General features: G+C 36.8%; 1 protein-coding gene across 2 annotated transcripts in view; it reads right to left on the bottom strand.

The window, feature by feature from the left end:
- NAA15 (N(alpha)-acetyltransferase 15, NatA auxiliary subunit) overlaps positions 1 to 25,169 on the bottom strand; it is a 70,991-nt gene that overhangs the window by 38,025 nt on the left and 7,797 nt on the right. For both annotated transcript variants that reach the window (XM_018061551.1, XM_018061552.1), the window contains exons 2-5: positions 8,361 to 8,445; positions 6,046 to 6,150; positions 2,479 to 2,636; positions 1,092 to 1,226 (exon numbers count right to left, since the gene is read on the bottom strand). In XM_018061551.1, coding sequence (XP_017917040.1) covers positions 1,092 to 1,226; positions 2,479 to 2,636; positions 6,046 to 6,150; positions 8,361 to 8,445 — 483 coding nt within the window. The remainder of the gene's footprint in view (positions 1 to 1,091; positions 1,227 to 2,478; positions 2,637 to 6,045; positions 6,151 to 8,360; positions 8,446 to 25,169) is intronic.

The raw sequence follows: 25,169 nt of genomic DNA, 5'->3' as shown, positions 1-25,169 counted from the left end.
ACTAAAACTAACAATATTAACGTAAAACCCACTGAATAAAATAAGAATCCATAAGTCCTTACATATAACAAATAAATAGGGGAGAAAGGAAAGTTTACTAAAAGTAGAATGTCAAATAAATCTAGAAGGAATAAGACAGAAAAATCACCATTTTGCCACTATCATAGGAACAGCTTATCCAGGCAAGAATCATAATCAATGAATTTTGCTAACACTAGTGGTGAAAGTCTGATGAGGGAGAGACTACTCATAAAGCCTCACATTATTTATTAAATACAAAGAGAAAAAGAAACAACTGGTTTATAGTGAAGAAACTTGACAGTCAAAATGGATGAGACACCACATGGCTTTTAATGTGGTGAGTGGAGGGAGAAGGGCCCAACATCACTTTTGTAGTCTCCTGCCAAAAATGCATAACAGTATCAATACTGAAGAAACATAAAGAAATCCAAATTGATGAATACTCTACAAAAGCACTGCCATGACTCTTCAAAAACAACAGTGTCATGAAATAAAAGAAAGCCCCTGAAACTTCCAGATTAGAAGAGACTATAGAAAAATGATAATTAAATGTAAGGTATGATTCTAAACTGAATCATGGAAATGGAAAAAAAAAAAGAAAAAGAAAAAATCCTAGAAAGGATATAAATAGGCCTGTTAGTAAATATTGAATATTGGTTGTGGATTAGATACTAACAGTTTATCAATGTTAAATTTCTGAATTTTTTTATAATTTATACAATACTATCTATAAGAGTTGACAACTATAGAGTTATTCTCAGGAAATACCACACAAAAGCATTTTAGGAGTAAAAGAGCATGGTGTCTACAATTACTCTTGAATGTTTTAGGAAAAAATAGCTAAGTACATATAGAGACTATAAACTAAACGTATCAAATATTAACAATTAGTTAATGTGAGTGAACTTCTATTATGTTCTTTGTTCTACTCTTGCAACTGTTCTTTAAGTTTGAAACTATTTCAAATAAAAAGTTAGTAAATCTATACTATTTGAAGATCTATAATCTTCTTTGTTTCAGTTATACTAAGACTCAAACCTAGTTTACTAGGTCTAACTTCTGGTTGTTACCTGCTGTGTTTTCCTAAATTCTTCTAAAATCTTTGCTGCCATTTCATAATCTTCTAATAAATGGTAAGCAATAGCATAACCAATCCATGATGCTCTCTGTGCAGGTCGAAGTTGAAGTAACTGATACCTCGTTTCCTTTAAGGGAAAAAAGAACACTTTTTCTTAGGTTTACAAAAAAAGTAAATGCTCCTTAAAGATCATATTAACTCACAACAGTAACATAATGATGGAAATGCTAATAAAAAATAGTTTTAAACATCTATATTGTGTAGATTTATGGAAGCATAAAAGTATTTAATAAGCACAATGAAGCTTCCAAGATAATCTTAGAAATAATTTTTTTAAAAGTTAAAACATAAGATAGGGTACCCTTTATTACTTACTCATCTACTTACTCTGAGCAGAAAGAATGGAAAATATAATGCAATGGTAAAAAGTTTTTTATAAATACAGTGCCCAACTACTGAGTGAAGAAGTACAGAAAGCAACTCAGTAGGCATTTCATGGAAGAAAAAAAAAGCGGAACTAAATAAACCTGATTTAAGAGACTGATTTTTAAGGGTTAAAATATAGCTATAGTGATCATTTTGCAATGTATAAAAATATCAAAACACTATGTTGTGCACCAAGAACTAATATGAGCAGTTAAGGGCAGTTAAACTTCAAAAAAAAAAGCCAAATAACCAACTAATGAAACTCACGGAAGAAGAAATCAGATTTGTGGTTACCAGAGGTGGGAAGGGGGCAGGATGGTGTACTGCATGAAGGTGATAAAAAGGTACACACATCCAATTCCAAGACAAAATTAAGTTCTAGGGATATCCTGTACTGAATGATTAATATAATTAACATTTCTGTAGGCTATATGTAAAAACTGCTATGAGAGTAAACCTTAGAAGTTCTCATCATCAGGAAAAAATATTTTTTTTCTTTTTGTATTATTTTATATCTATATAACATGATGCATCTTCACTAAACCTGTTGTGGTAACATTTCATGATGTAAATCAAATCATTATGATGTACACCTAAAATGTATTCAGTACTGTACATTAACTGTATTTGAGTAAAACTGAAAGGAAAAAATCTCCCCTCTCTAATGTAGCAACAAAAACAGAATGTTAGTCTCTATGGAGGTAAAAAGAACAAACGTGTGTGTGTGTGTTAATTTTTCACTAAATTAACTCAATCTTGTATAGTAATCCAACTGTGCTTCACAGTAAAGTAACTTTTAAATCTGCTTAGTCCAGTTACAAACACAACCACTATTGGAGGAAGGAGGCAAATTCAATTTTTTTAATGGAAAACTGTTATCAAAAAGTACTCAAAAAAGTTTTAAATACGTTAAAAATATTTCTTCATTAGAATAAAAAAAATCCTCTACTTACCCTGTAACCCTCAAGATCTCGCATTTGAATCTGTAATAAAGAAAGGTCCCTTAAGATTTGAAGATTGTCTTTATCCCATTTTAGCGCATTTCTGTAACACTTAATGGCTTCATCATATTTCTTGTCTGACCTCTGGAGAAGGCCATAAACATGCCAACCTAAAGGATTTAGTTAAGGATACAACCTACAAGTCAAGAAATAATATTCCAATAATGTTCTCCAGGAAACTCAGAAAGTTACAGCTATTTATAAAATTAAAAGCTTAAAAAAGAGAAAGAATATAAAGATAGTAGTAGTTTGATAACTGGAGAAGGCAATGGCACCCCACATCAGTACTCTTGCCTGGAAAACCCCATGGATGGAGGAGCCTGGTGGGCTGCAGTCCACGGGGTGGCTAAGAGTCGGACACAACTGAGCGACTTCACTTTCACTCTTCACTTTCATGCACTGGAGAAGGAAATGGCAACCCACTCCAGTGTTCTTGCCTGGAGAATCTCAGGGACTGGGGAGCCTGGTGGGCTGCCGTCTATGGGGTCACACAGAGTCGGACACGACTGAAGCAACTTAGCAGCAGCAGCAGCAGTTTGATAACAACGGAAAACAATACAGCTTCTCAAGACAAAGAAAACAGGTCTAGCCTGCCTTACTTTAAATAAGTTAATTTAATCTTACTATGTTTCCTTAATTATAAAATGTAAATAAAGAGTCCATACAGCATAGGAGTATGGTGACAAAATAGAATAATATGTATAAAGTGCTCAGTGGCTGACCCAAAATAAATGGCTCAATAGATATTGAGAATTATCTATTTTTGAAAGAGAACAGGTATCCACAATATAGTATGACATACATTAAAATTTTATAAGTCTAGTAAGGAATACAGGTAAGTAAAATTACAGTAGGTCATACAACTGTACTACAAAGGGAAAAAATATGTACATAATCCTACTCTCCTAATACAGGTCTTTTTTCACTTTAGATTTTTATTATTGCAAATCACCCAACCTCCTGCAGTTTCTCTGCTTTCACTCTCACTTGCCTGAGTAATCTTTCTAAAATACATACAATCAAAAGAAAAAAGTCTATTTCCCTTTCCAGAAAGTTAATAATATTTCTCTCAGATCAGGTTCAAATTTTCCAATCCGACAACTTTTACAACAAGAACCCTTAACAGAGTCAGTAAACAAAGAATGTCTAGGGTGACATGTATAACTAAAAATATATATATAATGTTATAAATTTTATTTGAAAAATGATCTTTGCTTTTATAATGCAAATCTTCTCAGTTGGAACATGGCTTTAAAAGTATGAGATATACTACCCTTCAAACTCTGGCCCCCATAACCTATTTCCTCATTCAGCCCACCCCCATTTCAACAACAATACCCTATTGTTTGAGGACTTGTTCAACTCTCTTGAGCATTGAAACGCCTTTTAACTGCCTCTAATCTTCACCAGTGGCTCAGTGGTAAAGAATCTTCCTGCCAATGCAGGAGACACAGGAGATGTGGAAAGATGCCCAAGAGGAAAAAATGGCAACCCATTCCAGTATTCTCACCTGGCAAATCCCATAGACAGCGAAGCCTGGTGGGCTACAGGCCACAGGGTCACAAAGAGTTGGACACGACTGAACACACAAGCACACACAAATCATCACCTTCTAAAAATCTATCCTGAAATTTATGTTCATCAAGAGGAGCAGAATTATATAAAGCATGGTTAAGTCAATAGAGAACACTACACCAATATTAAAAATGATGAAAAAATATCTACAACAGCCTTATTAACTAACCCTTTGCTTACCTTTATAGTTTCTGGTTACTCCTAACTCACTTCTGCCTTATTGGATTAGTGACAATTTTTGAACAAGCTGTAACATTTTATGTACTTAGACGTGTTAAGCTTCTATCAAATATCTTCCTGCACTAGGCTGTAAGATCCTTGAGAGCAAAATCCTTTTCTTTTCTTACTTTATATTATTCCAGGGGTTCAGTTCAGTTCAGTTCAGTCACTCAGTCATGTCCAACTCTTTGCAACCCCATGAATCACAGCACGCCAGGCCTCCCTGTCCATCACCAACTCCTGGAGTTCACTCAGACTCACATCCATCGAGTCGGTGATGCCATCCAGCCATCTCATCCTCTGTCGTCCCATTCTCCTGCTGCCCCCAATCCCTCCAGCATCAGAGTCTTTTCCAATGAGTCAACTCTTTGCATGAGGGGGCCAAAGTACTGGAGTTTCAGCTTCAGCATCATTCCTTCCAAAGAACACCCAGGACTGATCTCCTTTAGGATGGACTGGTTGGATCTCCTTGCAGTCCAAGGGACTCTCAAGAGTCTTCTCCAACACCACAGTTCAAAAGCATCAATTCTTCGGCGCTCACCTTTCTTCACAGGCCAACTCTCACATCCACACATGACTACTGGAAAAACCAGAGCCTTGACTAGACAGACCTTTGTTGGCAAAGTAATATCTCTGCTTTTGAATATGCTTTCTTGGTTGGTCATAACTTTCCTTCCAAGGAGTAAGTGTCTTTTAATTTCATGGCTGCAATCACCATCTGCAGTGATTTTGGAGCCCAAAAAATTGAAGTCTGACACTATTTCCACGGTTTCCCCATCTGTTTCCCATGAAGTGATGGGACCAGATGCCATGATCCTCATTTTCTGAATGTTGAGCTTTAAGCCAACTTTTTCACTCTCCTCTTTCACTTTCATCAAGAGGCTTTTTAGTTCCTCTTCACTTTCTGCCATAAGGGTGGTGTCATCTGCATATCTGAGGTTATTGAGATTTCTCCCGGCAATCTTGATTCCAGCTTGTGCTTCTTCCAGCCCAGCGTTAATCATGATGTACTCTGCACATAAGTTAACACTTAAAAATTTGTTGTTTCAGCACTTAAAACTGTTAGCCAACAGAACAGGTAAAGAAATATTTGTTTAAAACTATTTAAAAAACAGCAACCCAGAATTTTGTCTCTATCTTCCCTTAGACATTTGTACTTGTTCTGACTCTCACACTTCCCTTAATGAAATAAAATTTATCTCATACAGTACTTAGCATTATCAGGGACTATGTTAAGTATCATCACATCTTTACAAGACCACAGTGAAGTGGGTATGATTATTCTCATCTTACACATGAGGCTATGTCCTAAGATCACAGTTAAAAAGAAGCTGAGCTGAGATTAAAGCCTAAGTGAAGCACACTCCAAACCCTGGGTTTCCTCAGTACACTGTACTTGACTTCTAACATGCCTTATCGTATAGCCTTCTCTAAATTCATGCTATGATGAACCTGGCAGGGTGCCTCTTTTTTAAGTGTGGGAAGAGCTTTCACAGATATTAAAATAGGCAAATCCCATTTATCTGTAAATAGATATGATGTTAGGCCATGGCAGGTATACAAAAATGTTTCCTAAATGAAAGCAAGTGATGGTACTCAACTGAAGAAAGCATCATCTCTTCTTGAGTTACACAGTAAGAGAGATCTAAAACTTCTGACTCTCAAATTGCTGCCTAAACTCAAGCCATCCCAATTCAACCCTTAAATATATCTCAAAAAGGATACACACATGACTCTTCAAGTCATTTCTCAAACCTCTACGAACCAACTCATAAGCTTCTTCCTTTTTCCCCAAACAGTTCAATGTTAATCCTTTCATAGCCAGCGTTTCTATTTAAAAAAAAAAAGAAAAAGGAACTTAAAGATAACCAACAACAACAAAAAAGGTACGATAATCTCAAAAACAAATGTTACATTATCTTAAGTATTTAAAACTTCAAGGAGATTATTCGGAAAATATCCAGGCTTTTACAGAATTAAAATATTTTTTAAATTGACAAATGAAGTAACTACACATTTCCATAATACAGGCCTTCCTAGAATTGTGTTTTAGATAAAAAGATACAGAAACACATGAATATCTGGTAATGTATATGGTAGGTAACAAGACAAAATTATTTTCCATGGGATGACCTAGTTAAACCAATCCTTTAAAGTATGGGAAAGTGAAATCCTATAACGGACTTTATCTCTGTGAACCCAAGGTACACAGAAATTAAATTCACTGTTCAATGATTAAAATATATGCATCAATTATCTACATTTCTGATTTTTACCATTTAAAAATGATTCTTTGGGATTACTATTAAAAATACAAACTAAAGATGTCAGACATCCACCATTCACAATACAAAGAGTTGAGGAAAATACTAATTTTCAGAAAGGGAAAAAGCAATAGTTTTAATTTTATAATGTATATTCTATGAAGCACAAAGGAGTATAAAATGTTATAGTTAATTTGCCTAACTTTTAGGACTACAAATTTAAATTTACAGAAAAATTAATTTGGTATAAATGATAAGGATTAAAGATAGAAAGGAAGAATCAATATTTACAGTAAAACAGAGATAAAGAAATGGAAGCAAAAAAAAGAAAAAAGTATGTACTAATCATCATAAATCTGTGTAAATTCAAGGAAAAAAGAAGCAAACAAACAAAATATATTTGGCAATTAGCCAAATTAGCAAGGTACTGTAGAGAGTAACACTTTGTTGTTAAACAGGTAAAAATCTATTCTTGTAATAAACTCCTTCCAGTGTTTTAATGAAAATGTAGGTTGTCAGGAAGTTTAGAATAAATCATAACTTATTGCTGTTAAAAACTACTGCAATTAAATTATGACACTTCATATGCAACCTGATTTCAGATGTGTTGAAATATGAGGGGAAAGTACACTTTAGAAACAATGAAAGCTGGTTCTATGCTGTACTCAAAAACTCTATGTTGTCTATTTTATTACATTACTGTTATGTATACTTTTAGAAAGAATATAAAACAACTTAATATCCAATTGGCTAGCAAAATTACATATATATATATATACACATATATATATAGACACACACACATATATATAGACACACACATGTATATATAGACACACACATGTATACCATGCGGCATGGCACACAGGATCTCAGTTCCCTGGTAAGGGACTGAACCTGTGCCCCCTGCAATGAAAGCATAGAGTCAACCACTGGATGTTCAAGGAAGTCCCAAGCAAAACTATTTTTTAAGAAGGAAACGGAGAACGAAAATTTTACATAGTTAATATCCACTGCTTTCTGTCTTTAAACAATGTTATTGTTATAATGAAAGTATGCAAGAGTATAGAAAGCTAACAGAATTATTACTCTCTCTCTTCAGCACTAAGAGAACACTATCCAATTAACAAAGAACCATGTTTCCTAACTGTACGAATCAGACCTGTGAAAGTTCACTGTTCCTTTGCCTCTTTCAAAGTTTAGCTACAAGCTCTGCCTTTATCCTACAAACTTCTCACTGTCCAATCTACCCTCACATAGGCTAACGCTACATAAACTTTCAAAATATATATAAATCACATCTTAAACTTGACTGTCTTGAAAAGCTAAGATACAATGCTCTAAATAAGAAGATGCTGGTTCATGAGCAAAGGCCCAAAGGGACACTTTCTGAATAAGTTTATTCTAAGGAATAAAATTTCTTCTGCTCAACCAAAGTTGTCAAGCAAAATTTTCTTGTAACCATTTAAAATAAACTTACTTATTAAACTTAAATTAGCATATTTGTTTTACTAGGTTCTTTTGCCTTTCCTATGGTGCTAATATTCAAAGCAGAAATAAATCAGAACTCAAGTAGATCGTGTTATCATTTTCCCAACAATAAACTCAAACTATTAGTATTAAATATCTTCCCACAGGCATAAGGATAAGGTCCATTCTCTCTGGAAAATAGTCTTGGCGTCTGGGAGTAACAGAGCCCAAATAAGTGAAATCAGATAAGCAAGCAGAACCTTACCTACTTATGCTTGCATGCAAGTGTACTACACTTACACTTACCTCCATGCTCAGCAAATTTGGGATTAGAGAGGATTTGTTTACAGAATTTCAATCCATTTCTGTACTGTTTATGTTCATAACACCTCTGTCAAAAGAAAAAAGAAAAAATTTAAGTTTAGTAAAAATGTAAACAACTTTAAATTTGGGGCTAAACTTCTGATTCTGTTAAACACAAAATGATCTCATGTTACTGCCATTTTCTAAATTCCACAAAAATGCCAATTACACACACACACACACACACACACACACACACACACACACAACTCCCTGGTGGCCTAGTAATTTGGATTTGGCACTTTAACTGCAGTAGCCTGGGTTTAATCCCTGGTTGGGGAACTGAGATCCTACAAGTCACATTCCACATTCAAAACTGAAAAAAAATTAAAATGCAGCCATACTGAGCAACCAAAATTTTTTTTAAATATAGACAGTTCAAATACAGAAAGTAAAAGGTAGACAAAGGGACAAAACACACATTAGAAAAAATAAGCATTAGTGGACTTCAAAAGGTCCAACAAGTGTTAATATAATGTGAAAATTGGGGTAGGGGGTGTGGAAATTATATTTTAAAATAATATTTTCTTTTTAACTGAAGGAAAGAAGTCTCTGAAGCCACAAAAGGCAAACAAGTGCATGCAAATTAAAGAAAGGGGAGAAAGAGACACACGTCATAATGAAAATTCAAAGCCGAGAAATAAAGGTCCTTAAAAACTGCCAGAGGAAAAAAAACAAGTCACATAAAAAGGATATGTAATCAGAATAGCACTGAAGGTTTACTCTAAAGTAAAAATGGTATACTGCTGAAAGTTATAAAATATCTACACAGAGTCTTCAAAATTCAGAATTTCTTACCCAGCTAAACTGTCAATCAAGTATCTAAGTAAAAGGACATTTTAAGGCTTCTCAGAAAGTTAAAATTTTATCTTTGCACTCTTCCTTAGGAAGTTATTTAAAGAAATCAAAACAAACAAACAAACAAAAAAGACAACGTGGAACTTAGTAAATCAGTACTCTAACGTAGAAAAAAGAACCACCACTCCAAAATGAAACAGGATTCCAGAGGCCACCATGGAATAGGTTTCTAGCAAAGTCAAAAATGGAACCTGAGTACTTCATAACATGGAAAATATTATTTATAAGCACATGACAGAGTACAGGCACATTTGGGGAAAATGACCAATGAGTCTACAGAAACCGAACTGAATAAGTAAGATAGATTTTAACTCCAGGAGAAATAAAGCTTATGTAAGAAATTACGGTCTCAGTGTAATATTTGGCTCAACAATAAATACACACATTACAGAAATGTAAATATTTAGTTCTGATTTATCAAAATACTGTGATATAAGCACAATGACAGAATAAGGAAAAGACAAGTGAGCAAATGTGGTAATGAAGTTCCAAGTTCTCCTTTTCTAAAAATGTATCAACATGTGTTTTCATAACAGCGATTTTTAAAGCACTGTGTTCATTACAGAAAGTCTGTGCACCTTAAAGATGTGATAATTTATGTCAGAATTTACTGTCCTAAGTTTAAACAAATTTTAGTCTTAATTTTTGAAACAATAACACTCAAAAATCTGGCTGAGATAGTTAATGCAAATGATAATAAAATCATAGGAGAAAAATGTATAGAAACAAATATGTAAAATTTTACATTCAGCACCAAGAAATCAACTGGCTAAAGCTCAATGCAAAAGCCAACCACAAAGCTGTTCTACAATCAACTATGTACTCACCATCTTTATTTTACTGTTCACTTCTCCAACCTAATATACAGTCCAAAACACAACTGATTTCCACCCCCAACCCGAGAATCTGTTCTTCACCAAGTCTTTAGCATCTCAAGAGATCCATTTCCTTCAACTCAACCTCATTCAGATGACAAAACAAGAAACCTAATTATCCTCTGTGCTTTCATCCCTGACACTTCCATCCTCTAATAGATTCATCAGTCCTAGTTTCTCTGCAATAGCTTCCTAACTCTGATTCTCCCACAGTCAACAAGCAAAGTGATCTGAGGGATACAAGGGAGGGGAGAGCAGCAGCAGTAACTTAACCAGACACAGCCAAAGAAACGTAAGACTAAGCAACTGAATTTAGTGTTCCTATTTACCCAGCAGAAAGCCTAAAGCAACGTTTTTCTTGTAATAATAGTAAAAGGCATTAAAGGAAGCTAATTAAAAGCGACACTCATGACTTCTCACTGTTTTCCAGGAACCACACCAAGGGCTTCCCTAATAGCTCAGTGCGAAAGAATCCTCCTGTCAATGCGGGAGACAAGGGTTCCATTCCTGGGTTGGGAAGGTCCCTAAAGAAGAAAAGGGCAACCTACTCCAGTATTCTTGCCGGAGAAATCCCATGGTCAGAGGAGGCTCGTGGGCCAATAGCCCATGGGGTCGCAAAAGAGTCGGAAAAGACATAGCAACTAAACAACAACAAGAACATTCATACAAAGAATAATTTAAGTACATTGTTCTTAAAACCTTCAATTAGCTTTCTACAACTTTATTTCTGTAAAAATATAGTAAGGGAAGTTCCACTTTTGGCCACAGTGAAGTGAGGAGAAATGTGTCCTTTTATCTTAAACAACAAAATGAGACAAAATGTATAAGCTAACTGTTGTCAGACACTGAACAACAGGCAGCACGGGCTGTGAACCGCGGAGGCGGGGGAGGGACACGATACACTGGGTAACGTCACTGCTCTACAGATCACAGCACAGGAAGAAGGGTCTCAGGGCACACCACAGTCCATGGAGACGAGGAGACGAAGACTGAAGCTCAGGGAGGCTGAGGTCTGCAAGACAGAGCACTGAAAACAACACAACTGTTCAGGAAAAAGACATCCCAAAATCTGCACGGGCTCCTTCGTGCATCTGTTGCCAGAAATTACAAACCAAGTCAGGGGCAAAATACCTAGAGAACTGTTGGAGGGCTTAACAGTTGAGGCCCTCTCCGAGTCAGTCCTGGTTGAGAGCTCTCTGCACCACATACAGAAATTTTATTAAGTATTATTAAAGCCCAGAGCTGTCATCTTCTAACAGACCTTCCAATCGACAAATTCAACTTTGCCTCACCTTTTGCTTCTTTGCTTACTCAGTGCGTGCATGAGTGCATGCGTACCTGCGGGCTAAGTCAGTTTGGTCGTGTCCAATTCTGTGTGACCCTATGGTCTGTAGCCTGCCGGGCTCCTCTGTCCATGGGATTTCCCAGGTCAGAATACTGGAGTGGGTAGCCATACTGGAAGATCCAGGGGATCTTTCAGACCCAGAGACTGAACCTGTGTCTCCTGCACTGCAGGCCGACTGAGCCACCAGGGAAGCCAAATAGGCAATAAAAATGCCAAAAATAAAGTGACAAAAAAGCACACACATAAAACAATTAACCAACTAGAAAATTCCCCCCAATAACTGAATCTGCCAAATGAAAATCAAAAACCAAACTCTATTTGAATATGAGATGGTACAGTACTTAGCTTTTCATTTTATCACACTTCAGAACAGTAATTATGTTTCAGTTCCTAATGATTATGTTCCCATTAATGAAATTTGGTAGTCTTCTATATTGAAATTATACTCAATGCCACTAACCCAATTATCTTGTCAATGTGACCTATAAAAGTAATTAAAGATGGCATACCCTTCGTGTGCATTTAAGGAAACAGACTTCAATCTATTTTTTTTTTTTTTTCTAAAAAGCACTTCTCCTACAACAGGTCACTCATTACAAATGAGAGTAGTAGTTTACTGGAAAAAGTAACAACAGACATTCAACTTACCTTATCCCAGAAAAATTCCTAAAAAATTCTTCATTTGCCCAAGGATAAACTCTAATGGCATACAGGGTTTACAAGAAAAATAGGAAAGAGTACAACGTATTTCACTCAACAATGTCTTTCCTCCAAACATAAGGCCAGATATATGCATAATTCAGTTTTAATATAAGTGTCTAATCAAAATCCAATCTTATAAAAGCAGTCTTAAAATATATTTAGAAGATATAATCATAAGGTGTCCTTTTCTGAACCATTTAAAAGATGTAAATGAATAAAAAAATAGCAATTTGCTTGTTTTTGCAACTCCCATGTAACACTATCACTAAAGTTCATTCTACAGAACCATGGAAATAAATTTACCACAATAAGATTCTTTCTTTTTTTTTCATCATAAGGTTCTTAATATTGTTTTAACCAAACTTGTAGACTTAAATTAAATTTTTTAGAAAATTTATTTAGGGAAAAAGAGATAGAAATACTACACAGTATATTGTGAGCAAAGATTTCACATCAGTTCATTTACAACAAGCTTTGTAAAATGACATAGTGGGCAGACATATTAAGTCTTCACAGTAAAATCATCAAACTAAATAAAAATACATGTCCACAATTCTGTCTCTGAAATTCTTGTATATGGAGAGTTCCTGAAATTTTAGAATTATGAATAAGGGTCTCCCTTAGCATGCAATGAATGCCATATTATTCTATTCTTCACCTGCCTCATATTAATTCAAAATTAAACATAATAGTATCAAAATATTAGAACATTATAGACTGTTAAGTTTTCATTAGCAACTAAAATTTAAAATATCAACACTGCTACAGAAACAGTAAAGCTAAACAGGACATAATTAAAGCAGAATGAACTGTTCAAATCCCATGTGCTAAATGTTGACAACATACGCTGAGACTCCTGCTTCTAAATGTATAGGAATAACTGATACAGTTGATGCTCCTGCCAAGCATGAAACTAGTTAAGTAAATAAATAACTATTTTCAGCCACTGGACAAGGGCCAACACAGGATTGTGCACTTTCTGAAGGGAAACAAGGTAAATCTCAAGAAAACCTTTTTTTTTCCCCCCAGAGGAATTTTCCAGACTGTAGAATAGAGAGGAAGAACAAAAACAAAACATGGCAGTCTTCCTGATCTAAGTAGGTATCAGAATTAGAAACTGCCTGAAAAGATGAAATTTATAGAGCAAGGTATCATCAAGAAGAACTGTACAGATATGAAGTTTTAGAAATCTGCGCAAGAGTCTTGGGCAAATATTAAATTGGTCAGGTATACTGCAGATTTCTACTCAAGCTGGCAAAGAAGAACTACCAGGTTCAGTTCAATTCAGTCACTCAGTCGTGTCCGACTCTTTGCAACCCCATAAATCACAGCACGCCAGGCCTCCATGAGCTAAACAGCTATTGCTGCTTATATATGGCTGGGAGACATTTGAGTGCCAAACAGTTAGGCTTCATTAAATACTCAAAACCTTAGGAATAAGGATAATCTAGACTCATTTTTATTAAAACTTAAAAATAAGAACAAGCTGATGCACAAGCTAATTAACCACTTGCCAAAACAAAACTTTATTACAAAAGAACAAGATCCAGACACTTAATACCCTAGCATCCATAATATACATTATGAAAAAAGAGGAATCATTAGAAAAGTGAAGAAACAGGAAATTGTGACTCTGACCTACAGAAAAAAAAAAAAACAATCAACAGAAACAAGATTCAGAAATAATGGCAGAAGTTGCAGGCAGACTTTAAAAAGTTTCTGTTATGTATTATTAAAAGATTGAAAGGAAAACCATGAACATAATCAGAAAACAAACAGGAAATCTCAATAGAAAAATGGAATTATTAAGGAATAGAAATTGTACAATAGAAAAATATAGCATCGAAAATGAAAAGTTAACGATATGGGCTTAAAATATTAAACACTGCAGTGAACCTGAAACTGGTGCAGTGAACAAAACCATGACAGAGAACGTAAGTGGCTGCGTGAACCTGAAAAGAACCAATCCAGAATGGAAGACGAAAGAGGAAAATGAGAGACAGAACACAGAACTCCTACCTGTGGCACAATATCAAGCGGTCTAATGGTCTAACACATACATGTAACAGGAGTCAGAGAAGAGGACAGAAAAACTAAAGTGGGAAAAATATCAAAAACTGCAAATTTGACAAAAACTCTAAACCCACAAATCCAAGAATCTCAACAAACTCCAAGCAGGATGAACTAAAAAAAAAAAAAAAGAAAGAAAAGAGCAAAACAAAACAAAAAGCAAGCAAAAAAATAAAAAGAGGCACATCACAATCCTAATGCTAAAAATTAAGGACAAAAGAGAAAATTATGAAAGCGGTCAGGAAAAAAACCTGTAATCTAAAAGATCTCCAAGTATCATCTCAGCTTCTACCTTAAGAAATTAGAAACATAAGAGCAAATTAAACTCAAAGTAAGCAGAAAAAACAAAAGTAAAAAGAACAGAATGAATGAAACAGGAAAAAACAAAAAGGAAACCAGTGAAACCAAATTCTGGTCCTCTGAGAAGATCAATAAAATTGATAAGCTTCTAGCCAAATATGGGCATGATCACAGAAGTATGCAGCAGAGCAAAATAAGGAGAACCTCAGCTTTCTAGTCAGAAGGTGAGACAAGGAGCCAAGGAAACAAAATATCAGAAACATCACAAAGCAGGTGGAACTGGGGAAAGCAATCTCATAAAGATGTTTATGAATTCCAGGGTTCATAAACATGCATGGATCTGATCACAACACACAAGACTTTGAGAACTGAACCCATAGATAGATCATGCAGGCCTCAGAGCAGCTACTGGATGGCACATAAAGCAGGACAGAGCCAACAGAACTACAAAGATTTTAAAACCTGAACTGATGTAAGAACTACAGTCCATAGAAATAGTTGGGGCTTACAGCCTGAATCTAACCAGATTTGCTAAAACAAAATTAACATTCTCCAAAGCCTTTAAAACAAGACCCAAAGTCTGATACTAATATTCAGAACATCCAGGATAAAATCCAAGATTATGTGGCAATCGAAAAAACAGGAAAATCTCAACTTGCATAGAAGAAAAAACAACCCACAAATACAGAGACCTCTATTCAATACTTTAAAGTAGCTATTATGAAAATGTTGGAAGAAGTTAACTAGTGAACCCTCTGCAACATCTTAGAGGAGATGAGGATAGAACTCACTGTATAGACCCAACACTAGAATGGAGATAACTGGAAAGAATCATTGTACAGGAAAAACAGATGTAAAAAAAAACTGTATCTAATCTGGATAACAGAAAAGAATTTTAAAAACTGGTTGATTTAGCCGCTCAGTTGTGTTCAACTCTTGCGACCCCTGGACTACAGCCCACCAGGTTCCTCTGTCCGTGGAATGATTAGAATACAGAGAGTGGGTTGCCCTGCCTTTCTCCAGGGGATCTTCCCAACCCAGGGATCCAAACCTGCTTCTCTTGGATTGCAGGCGGTCTCCTGCACTGCACTGAGCCACCAGGGAAGAGCAGAACCTGCCCAGAAGGGAACCCTCTAGGTGTTCTGGCACTGTCCATCAGCACCTTGGCTCAACTGAGGCACTGATACCAACAGATCATAGCATCTGAAAGTCACAACTTTAGGATTTTTTTGTCATAATATGGAAAGTATGTCAAGGCTGGGAAAGGAGTACATCAAGGTTGTATATTTAACTTATATGCAGAGTACATCATGCAAAATGCCAGGCTGGATGAAGTTCAAGCTGGAATCAAGATTGCTGGGAGAAATATGAATAACCTCAGATATGAAGATGATATCACCCTTATGGCAGAAAATAAAGAGGAACTAAAGAGCTTCTTGATGAAGGTTGAAAGAGGAGAGTGAAAAAGCTGGCTCAACATTCAAAAAACTATGGCCATGGCATCCAGTCCCATCACTTCATGGCAAATAAACAGGAATACAATAGAAACTGACAGACTTTATTTTCTTGGGCTCCAAAATCACTGCGGTGACTGCAGCCATGAGATTAAAAGACGCTTGCTTCTTGGAAGAAGAGCTATAACAAACCTAGACAGCATATTAAAATGCAGAGACATTACATTGCTGGCAAAGGTCCATACAGTCAAAGCTATGGTTTTCTAATAGTCATGTATGGATGTGAGAGTTGGAGCATAAAGAAGGCTGAGCGCTGAAGAAATGATGCTTTTGAACTATGGTGTTTAAGAAGACTCTTGAGAGTCCCTTGGACTGCAAAGAGATCAAACCAGTCAAATCCTAAAAGAAATCAGTCCTGAATATTCATTGGAAGGACTGAAGCTGAATGTCCAATACTCTGGCCACCTGATGTGAAGGGCCAACTCACTGGAAAAGACTCTGATGCTGGGAAAGACTGAAGGCAGGAGGAGAAGGGGACGACAGAGGATGAGATGGTTGGATGGCATCACTGACTCGATGGACATGAATTTGAGCAAGCTTCGGAAGATGGTGAAGGATAGGGAAGCCTGGCGTGCTACAGTCCAAGGGGTCGCAAAGAGCCGGATATGACTAAGCAACTGAACAACAAGAAAATTATTTCACTGACCCTTGTAAAAACTTATTTCTAATTTTGCTAATAAGAATATGGAGGGTAAGAAATCTCTACAACAGCTGGCTACTTATATACATAAAATAGTTCAATAAGCTGTGAAAAGTCCAGACCTATTGGTGACAGAAGTTCATCCTTTTTCTCCAAACCCTTGTTACAGGAAAAAAAGGTTCCCTGCCAAAGAATTGATGCTTTTGAACTGTGGTGTTGGAGAAGACTCTTGAGAGTCCCTTGGACTGCAAGGAGATCCAACCAGTCCATCCTAAAGGAGCTCCGTCCTGGGTGTTCATTGGAAGGACTGATGCTAAAGCTGAAACTCCAATACTTTGGCCACATCATGCAAAGAGTTGACTCACTGGAAAAGACCCTGATGCTGGGAGGGATTGGGGGCAGGAGAAGGGGACGACAGAGGATGAGATGGCTGGATGGCATCACCAACTCGATGGACATGAGTTTGGGTAAACTTCGGGAATTGGTGAGGGACAGAAAGGCCTGGCATGCTGTAGTTCATGGGGTCGCAAAGAGTCAGACACTACTGAGCAACTGAACTGAACTGACTGAAGATGTGTGAATGTGACATGGCAAGTAAAAGAATCTATGGCTATTTATGTTAATAGAAAATAATGATTTAGGTGATTTAAAATAGAAGACAAGATTATATGTAACACAAATATATAATATATGCCATTTAGATTTGACATTAACATTACATAGTGCAAGTCACTCGGTTGTGTCTGACTCATTGCGACCCCATGGACTGTACAAACCATGGAATTCTCCAGTCCAGAATACTGGAGTGGGTAGCCTTTTCTTTCTCCATGGGCTCTTCCCTCCCCTGGGATTGAACCCAGGTCTCCTGCATGTCAGGCTGATTCTTTACCAGTTGAGCCACAAGGGAAGCATTACATAATGTTAACATTAATCTTCTTTAGTATTAAACATATCTTTTCATTGTTTTCTTCAGTGCAATTTTTTTCAAAACTGATTAAAAGGAATGCAGCCTCAAATCAAGCTAAATGATAAAAGAAAAATTTAGCTTTAAAAGTCAGCCATTTTGAAACGATGCCTGGGATTTGACAAAATGATCCAGGGGGTAGGGGTCACAGATGAAAAAGAATGCACAGAATCATTGTTTTCGTATGCTTGAAATTTTCACAATTAAAAACTTAAAAAGAAAACAAACCTTAGATATGCTAAAAGTGATTCAGGGAACATTTGTTTATTAACTTAATAACAGCCTGGCTGGCACCTTGCAGGGCCAGTAATCCTGCTTTCGTAGAGCAGAGAAGTATGGAGAAAGGGCACGTGCAGTCTATATGCTCAAGAGCTATGGCTAGTTAACATCTTAATTAGTTAGTGTTAAATAAAATTTTAAAATTTTCAGCAAAGCTCCTCAGCTACGCTAACCACATCTCAGGTGTTCAAATAGCCACACGTGACTAATGGCTAACGTAGTAGTAATTCAGATACAGAACATTTCCACCACAAAAAATTATATTGGGCAACACTGCTCTACAGTCTAGAGTTCAATTCTTAGCACTTAACAGTTCTGTATCACTGGCTTAATTAAATTCATTAGCGCTTCAACTGTGTCACCTGCAAATGTGGACATTAACAACCTTGCAGGGTTAAGGTGAGAAATACAAATGTATATAAAGAATCTGAGTAAGCCCTCAATAAAATGTTTATATAAAGTACAATATCAGTTCTAGCTTACAATAAATACTTAGACCCAACAAAGCTTGATTACAGAGAAACGTGAAAGCAGAAACTGAATTAAAATACACAATCAAGAGGAACAAGGTCTCTATTCTGAGGTGACGTTAATGTTCTATCAACACATCTTAAAAGGGGCATTCAGGCTGTAATGGTTTGTGTTCTGTCAAAACTAAAACAAAAAAAAGTATGCTCAAGACAACTAATAGAACAATACACTTAAAATTCTGTGCATTTCACTGTAGGTAAAAGTCACTCAGTCATGTCCAACTCTTTGTGACCCCATGAACTGTAGCCTGCCAGGCTCCTCTGTCCATGAAATTCTCCAGACAAGAGTGCTGGAGTGGGTTGCCATTCCCTCCTCAGGGGATCTTCCCAACATAGGAATCGAACCTGCAGGCAGACTCACTGTAGGGAAGTATACTTTAATTTTTTTTAATGTTTTTAATCTCTGAAAAACTGCCTTTATTCTCCCTTTCCTTTAATTCTTTTAGTTGGAGCTTCCATTCACAGACAATATGCTACTTTTCATATCCTACAGTTTCTGTCAAACTATTACAATCATGAAAACAAACTTAAGGATGATTTTTTCCCCTCCTGGTTTTATACTATTTTACAAAATAATCTTGTCCTACTTCTATAATAAATGTCATCTAATACAAGTGGTCACAGAACTCTTGTTGGTACCAGCTCACTCTACTGAAATGTTTTTAGTTGTATTGAGCCAAACTCTATATCCCTCTAATTTCTGTTTGCTGATTCTAGCTCTTAAGAGTTCAGTTTTCTCTCACTCAAGCTAAACATCTTTGTTCTTTTCACTGTTTCTCACATGAAAGTTTTAAGTCCTTTGACATTTTGTGCCACTCTCTGAGGTGGATACAATATTGTTCCCAAACTTGTATATTTTATTAAAACGAGTACAAAAATTTTTAAACTTAATTTAAATGGGGTAGCTTAATTAAAAAAAAAAAAACACTTTTAAAAACTCCATCAGTATTTCACAAAACAGAATTTCAAAAATCCAAAGTAACAAGTACACAGTCTCAGAACAGAATTAAAAGGTCTATAAAAACGAAGATCATGGCATCCGGTCCCATCACGTCATGGGAAATAGATGGGGAAACAATGGAAACGGTGGCAGACTTCAATTTTTTGGGCTCCAAAATCACTGCAGATAGTGACTGCAGCCATGAAATTAAAAGACGCTTACTTCTTGGAAGGAAAGTTATGACCAACCTAGATAGCATATTAAAAAGCAGAGACGTTACTTTGCCGACTAAGGTCCGTCTAGTCAAGGCTATGGTTTTTCCAGTGGTCATGTATGGATGTGAGAGTTGGACTGTGAAGAAGGTTGAGTGCCAAAGAATTGATGCTTTTGAACTGTGGTATTGGAGAAGACTCTTGAGAGTCCCTTGGACTGCAAGGAGATTCAACCAGTCCATTTGGAAGATCAGCCCTGGGATTTCTTTGGAATGAATGATGCTAAAGCTGAAACTCCAGTACTTTGGCCACCTCATGTGAAGAGTTGACTCATTGGAAAAGGCTCTGATGCTGGGAGGGATTGGGGGCAGGAGGAGAAGGGATGACAGAGGATAAGATGGCTGGATGGCATCACGGACTAGATGGAAGTGAGTCTGAGTGAACTCCGGGAGTTGGTGATGGACAGGGAGGCCTGGCGTGCTGCGATTCATGCGGTCACAAAGAGTCAGACACGACTGAGTGGCTGAACTGAACTGAACTGAAGAACTTTACACCAGTATTTTTGTAGTGTGTCAGCATTAGATAGTCATCATTGGTCTGCATCACTCCAAGTTTTGGGTCTAGAAATTAAACGTACAGATAAGGTCTTACTAGCAGCAGAATTGAATGTGACCATCATCACCTGCTCACTAGATACCATAATCCTGTTAATGCACTGTGAAACATGCCAGACTTCCTTTACCTATCTTTTTTTCCCCATCAGCATTAAATTATGTCACTTGAGAAAAGAAAATTGAACGAAATTTTAGAATTCCTGCTTAATATGAGCAGAACTCTGCTATGAATGTGAGTGTTTAGGGACAGGACAAAATTCAGTACTAACTCCAGGTACATACATATGATTAAGAGCTAGCTATTTAATTGTTCAGTTGCTAAGTTGTGTCTGACTCTTCGCAATCACAAGAACTGGAGCACACCAGGTTTCCCTGTCCTTCAGTATCTCCTGGAGCTTGCTCAAACTCATGTCCATTGTGTCAATGATGCCATCCAACCGTCTCATCCTCTGTTGCCTCCTTCTCCCCTTGCCCTCACTTTTTCCCAGCATCAGGATCTTTTTCAGTGAGTCGGCTCTTCACATCAGATGGCCAAAAGCATTGGAGCTTCACCTTCAGCATTAGTCCTTCCAATCAGTATTCAGGGTTGATTCCTTTAGGATTCACTGGTTTGATCTTGCAGTCCAAGGGACTCTCAAGAGTCTTCTCCAGCACCACAGTTCAAAAGCATCAATCAGCACTCAGACTTCTTTACAGTCCAACTCTCACATCCATACACAACTATTGAAAAAACCATAGCTATTTAATAAAATTTAATTATTTCAATGATAAATAATCCCAACGAGCTTAAGGAAAACAATGGAGTGGTCATGGGGACACAGAAAGAGACGTACAAGCAATTACTCGATTATATAAATGTAAATTATAAATTATTTTAAAGCAAACACTATTATTTTCCAGCATAACACATAAAAACAGAAATGAATTATTTACAGGATAATGACTGGCCCCTAATTTCTAAACATTACAGAAGTCCTCATAAAAAACATACAGGCCAAGGAAGAAAGCAAATAAAATCACTCAGAGCATTATAAGAAGATGAGACAACTAAAAGCTAACTTACATATAAGTGTATAAACATTCAGGACCAGAGCTCCAAGTTTCAAAAGGAGATGTCCAAAAGAAGGATATAGCAGGGCCCTAGTAGCCACTGATATGGGTTATATTAACTAGGATTCACCCAGGTTCACCCAAGTAAGAAGTCCAAAGAAGTACTGACAGACATGATGGATGAGGGCAATGACTACCGGGGAGTCAGAATGTAGAAGCTCAACAAGTCTGTAGGACCAAAGGTGACAGTTTTAGTAGGGCTCAGCTTTGGAGCAGGAGCCACCTTGAGAGGAGGAACTGTCCCTTGTAAGCCGGATGGTGGGGCAGCACTGAAGACACAGGCCCGCTAAGTCAGCACAGAACAAGGGGTGGGGGTGGGGGGGGGTTTAGTTCATTTTTATTTATGTTTTTAATAGTTTGATAGATTCTGTTATTTAGGCTGTGGTTGGTCTTCATTGCAGCACATGGGTTTCTTTAGTTGTGGCAAATGGGTTTAGTTGCCCTGTGGCATGTGGGATCTTCGTTCGCCAATCAGGTATCAACCCAAGCCCCTGGAGGGCAAGTTCTTTACCACTGGACCAACAGGCAAGTCCCGAGGGGACTTACTTTAAAAACTGCATTTGACTGTAGCAACAAAGATGGTATTCCTGAACTAAGAGACTGAAGAAACCACCCAACCTCACCCCAAAATAAAACTGTCTGTATTGCTGGTACAGTAAAACCCATCACAAATAACAAGAGAAAAAAAGAACTCAGCATCCATACCAAATTACTTACACAGGATTTTTGAAAGTGAAAAATTTGGGCAGATGAAAACATACCGAAAACTATAGCAATAAAACTGAGGAAAGATATAACACTCCATCACAAATAAGAAATAACTAAAAAAACAGATGCAGACATAAAAGAACATCTCAAATCAAATACTCTAAATAGAGTGAACAAAAAGTTTAAATAACAGGAACAAAGTGAATTTAAAATAGAAAAAAAAAAACAAAACCACAAAACCATCTCAGAAATGAAGACTAAGTTATAAGACATACGATATAAAAGAATTGAAGGAAACAATATAAAAGAGATGCAAAGATCCAATAAGCAAAGGTCACTGAAGAATGAAACAGTTGAACTAATATTTGAACTAATATTCAAAACTATAATTACTGACTCAAAGAAAACATCAATCTACAAACTGAAAACACATACCAGGGAAAATTTATCTAGAATAGTCAACACAGAGACATAACTAAGTAAAATAATTCAATTTTACAGATAAAGAAAAACTCACATCTTCAAAAAAGACCACATCATCAACAAAGAAAAGAAAACCAGCTTGGCATTAGCAACATACAAACAAGACAATGGCAGGGCAATCATTTTTAAGAAATCTAAGAATATGTGAGTCAAGCTATCCTTCAAACATCAAGACTGTAGGAACGCACTTTTAACATCTAAGCCCTTAAAAGGTTTCCACAAGCGCGGCTGAGGAATCTCTACCAGACAGTAAGTTTCATCCAACCAAGAGACAATAAAACTTCAGGAAAATTAACATTAACTCTATTTATAGAATTAAATCTAAAACAAAGGTATTGATGAGTAGAATATACATAAAATGGCATATTCTCACAAAGTAATAAAGTCAAAGGAAAAGAGACTAGAAAAAAAATTGAGTAGAGTAAGTTCATTCACACATTAATAAACACAGCATAAAATTCCCTCCCCTCCACACCTCTAAATAAGAAAAAAGAGAACTAAAAGAATTTTATTTTTTTTGGCCACATCTGCAGCTTGAGGGATCAAACCTGGGCCCAGAGGGTAAAAGAGTCGACTCTGAACTGCCAAGGACTGGAGTCCAGAGTCAGCTGGACTGCCAAGGACTGGAGTCCAGAGTCAGCTGGACTGCCAGGGAATTCCCAGGAATTTTTTAAAGTATAAATATAAAAGCAACTCACTAAAACAAAAATATAAACCTCCTTAGATACCAAAAAGTATACAAAACAAAATAAAAATATTTTTAAAAATTACAAAATAAGTAACATAAAACCAAGATAAGGTCTGAAATTCAGTGGAAAAGGTAACATCTTTAACAGACTATACCTATATTATACATTTACTAACACATTCTTGATGAAAGTGAAAGTGGAGAGTGAAAAAGTTGGCTTAAAGCTCAACATTCAGAAAACGAAGATCATGGCAACTGGTCCCATCACTTCATGGGAAATAGATGGAGAAACAGTGGAAAGTGTCAGACTTTATTTTGGGGGGGGCTCCAAAATCACTGTAGATGGTGACTGCAGCCATGAAATTGAAAGACGCTTACTCCCTGGAAGAAAAGTTATGACCAACCTAGACAGTATATTCAAAAGCAGAGACATTACTTTGCCCACAAAGGTCCATCTTGTCAAAGCTATGCAGTAGTCATGTATGGATGTGAGAGTTGGACTATGAAGAAAGCTGAGCGCTGAAGAACTGATGATTTTGAACTGTTGGAGAAGACTCTTGAGAGTCCCTTGGACTGCAAGGAGATCCAACCAGTCCATCCTAAAGGAGATCAGCCCTGGCATTTCTTTGGAAGGAATGATGCTGAAGCTGAAGCTCCAATACTTTGGCCACCTCATGTGAAGAGTTGACTCATTGGGAAAGACTCTGATGCTGGGAGGGATTGGGGGCAGGAGGAGAAGGGGATGACCGAGGATGAGATGGCTGGATGGCATCACAGACTCGATGGACGTGAGTTGAGTGAACTTCAGGAGTTGGTGATGGACAGGGAGGCCTGGCGTTCTGCGATTCATGGGGTCGCAAAGAGTCGGACACGACTGAGCGACTGAACTGACTGACTGACTGACGCTTTAGCACTTACCAAGGACTTTTATACATATCTCACTACCTGACCAGTAAAGTAGGACAGAAAAATACTGTTTTTCTCTTTTTACTCAAATTTACAAACTAAGGCTTAAAAGCATAAAAGATAAAGCAGTCAGGATTAAAACTCATCATCTTAAAATACAAACTGAAGAAACATGTAATATTTTATTTCCTGCTTTAAAAGTGTTACTTAGCCACCCCTTTTCAAAAATCTTTTGAAGGAATTAGCCTGAAACTTTTGATATTCTGGGTACAAAGCTTCTTCAAACAAAGAAAATGTATGAAGAAGTTTGAGTCTATTTAATGGCAGTGGCAACTAAGCTGGCAACAAATGTGACACTGTCTCAGGTACTAGATGCAAGAAGTTCTGGTTTAGTAAATGACAAACAGCAGAGTGAATGAAGGAAGAGCTACTCAGACCCAGGCTGTGTGATCTCTAAGCTCACGTTCGGCCACTTCCAGTAGAATACTAGTTTTGAAAACACGTATTTGCTCCAACACAATTGATACTTCGGGGCATTTTGAGCACACTGAATTTGAAGTTTGCTTCTGTAGGACTTGTCTACCAGAAATACTAGGTGAATCAGAAAACTGCACTCAGCTGAAATGAGCCGAATAGGCACGCTCAGCACTGACACACACCTCAGACATCTAAGCGCCCTCAGTTCATCTCCTGGGCTACAAGTCACATCCCACCCACCCCTGGTGTTACAACTTTCTCTGAGATTTAAGGTAACTTTCCTTCCATCACTTCACAGTAATTCACTAGCTGCAATACTTGACACCCACTTCTACAAGTAAACTTCCAAAAGGCAGTATTTGTATTACAGTATTGACGTATTTGTTAGCCATTTTACATATGTAAAACTGTGCTCTCAGTTTTATTAGGTTCTTACCTTGGTTTCTAATTTGTTTTCAATGAAGTTTTTAATTGTTGTGGCCCAACTCTATTTTTCCCACAAGCTCTGTGGGTTATTACCTGATTTTAGTCAGCAAT

Source organism: Capra hircus, chromosome 17, assembly GCF_001704415.2.
Source record: "Capra hircus breed San Clemente chromosome 17, ASM170441v1, whole genome shotgun sequence".
Taxonomy (NCBI): Eukaryota; Metazoa; Chordata; class Mammalia; order Artiodactyla; family Bovidae; genus Capra; species Capra hircus.
The sequence above is the reverse complement of the archived record's forward strand: the minus strand, read 5'-3'. Positions and strand labels throughout refer to the sequence as shown.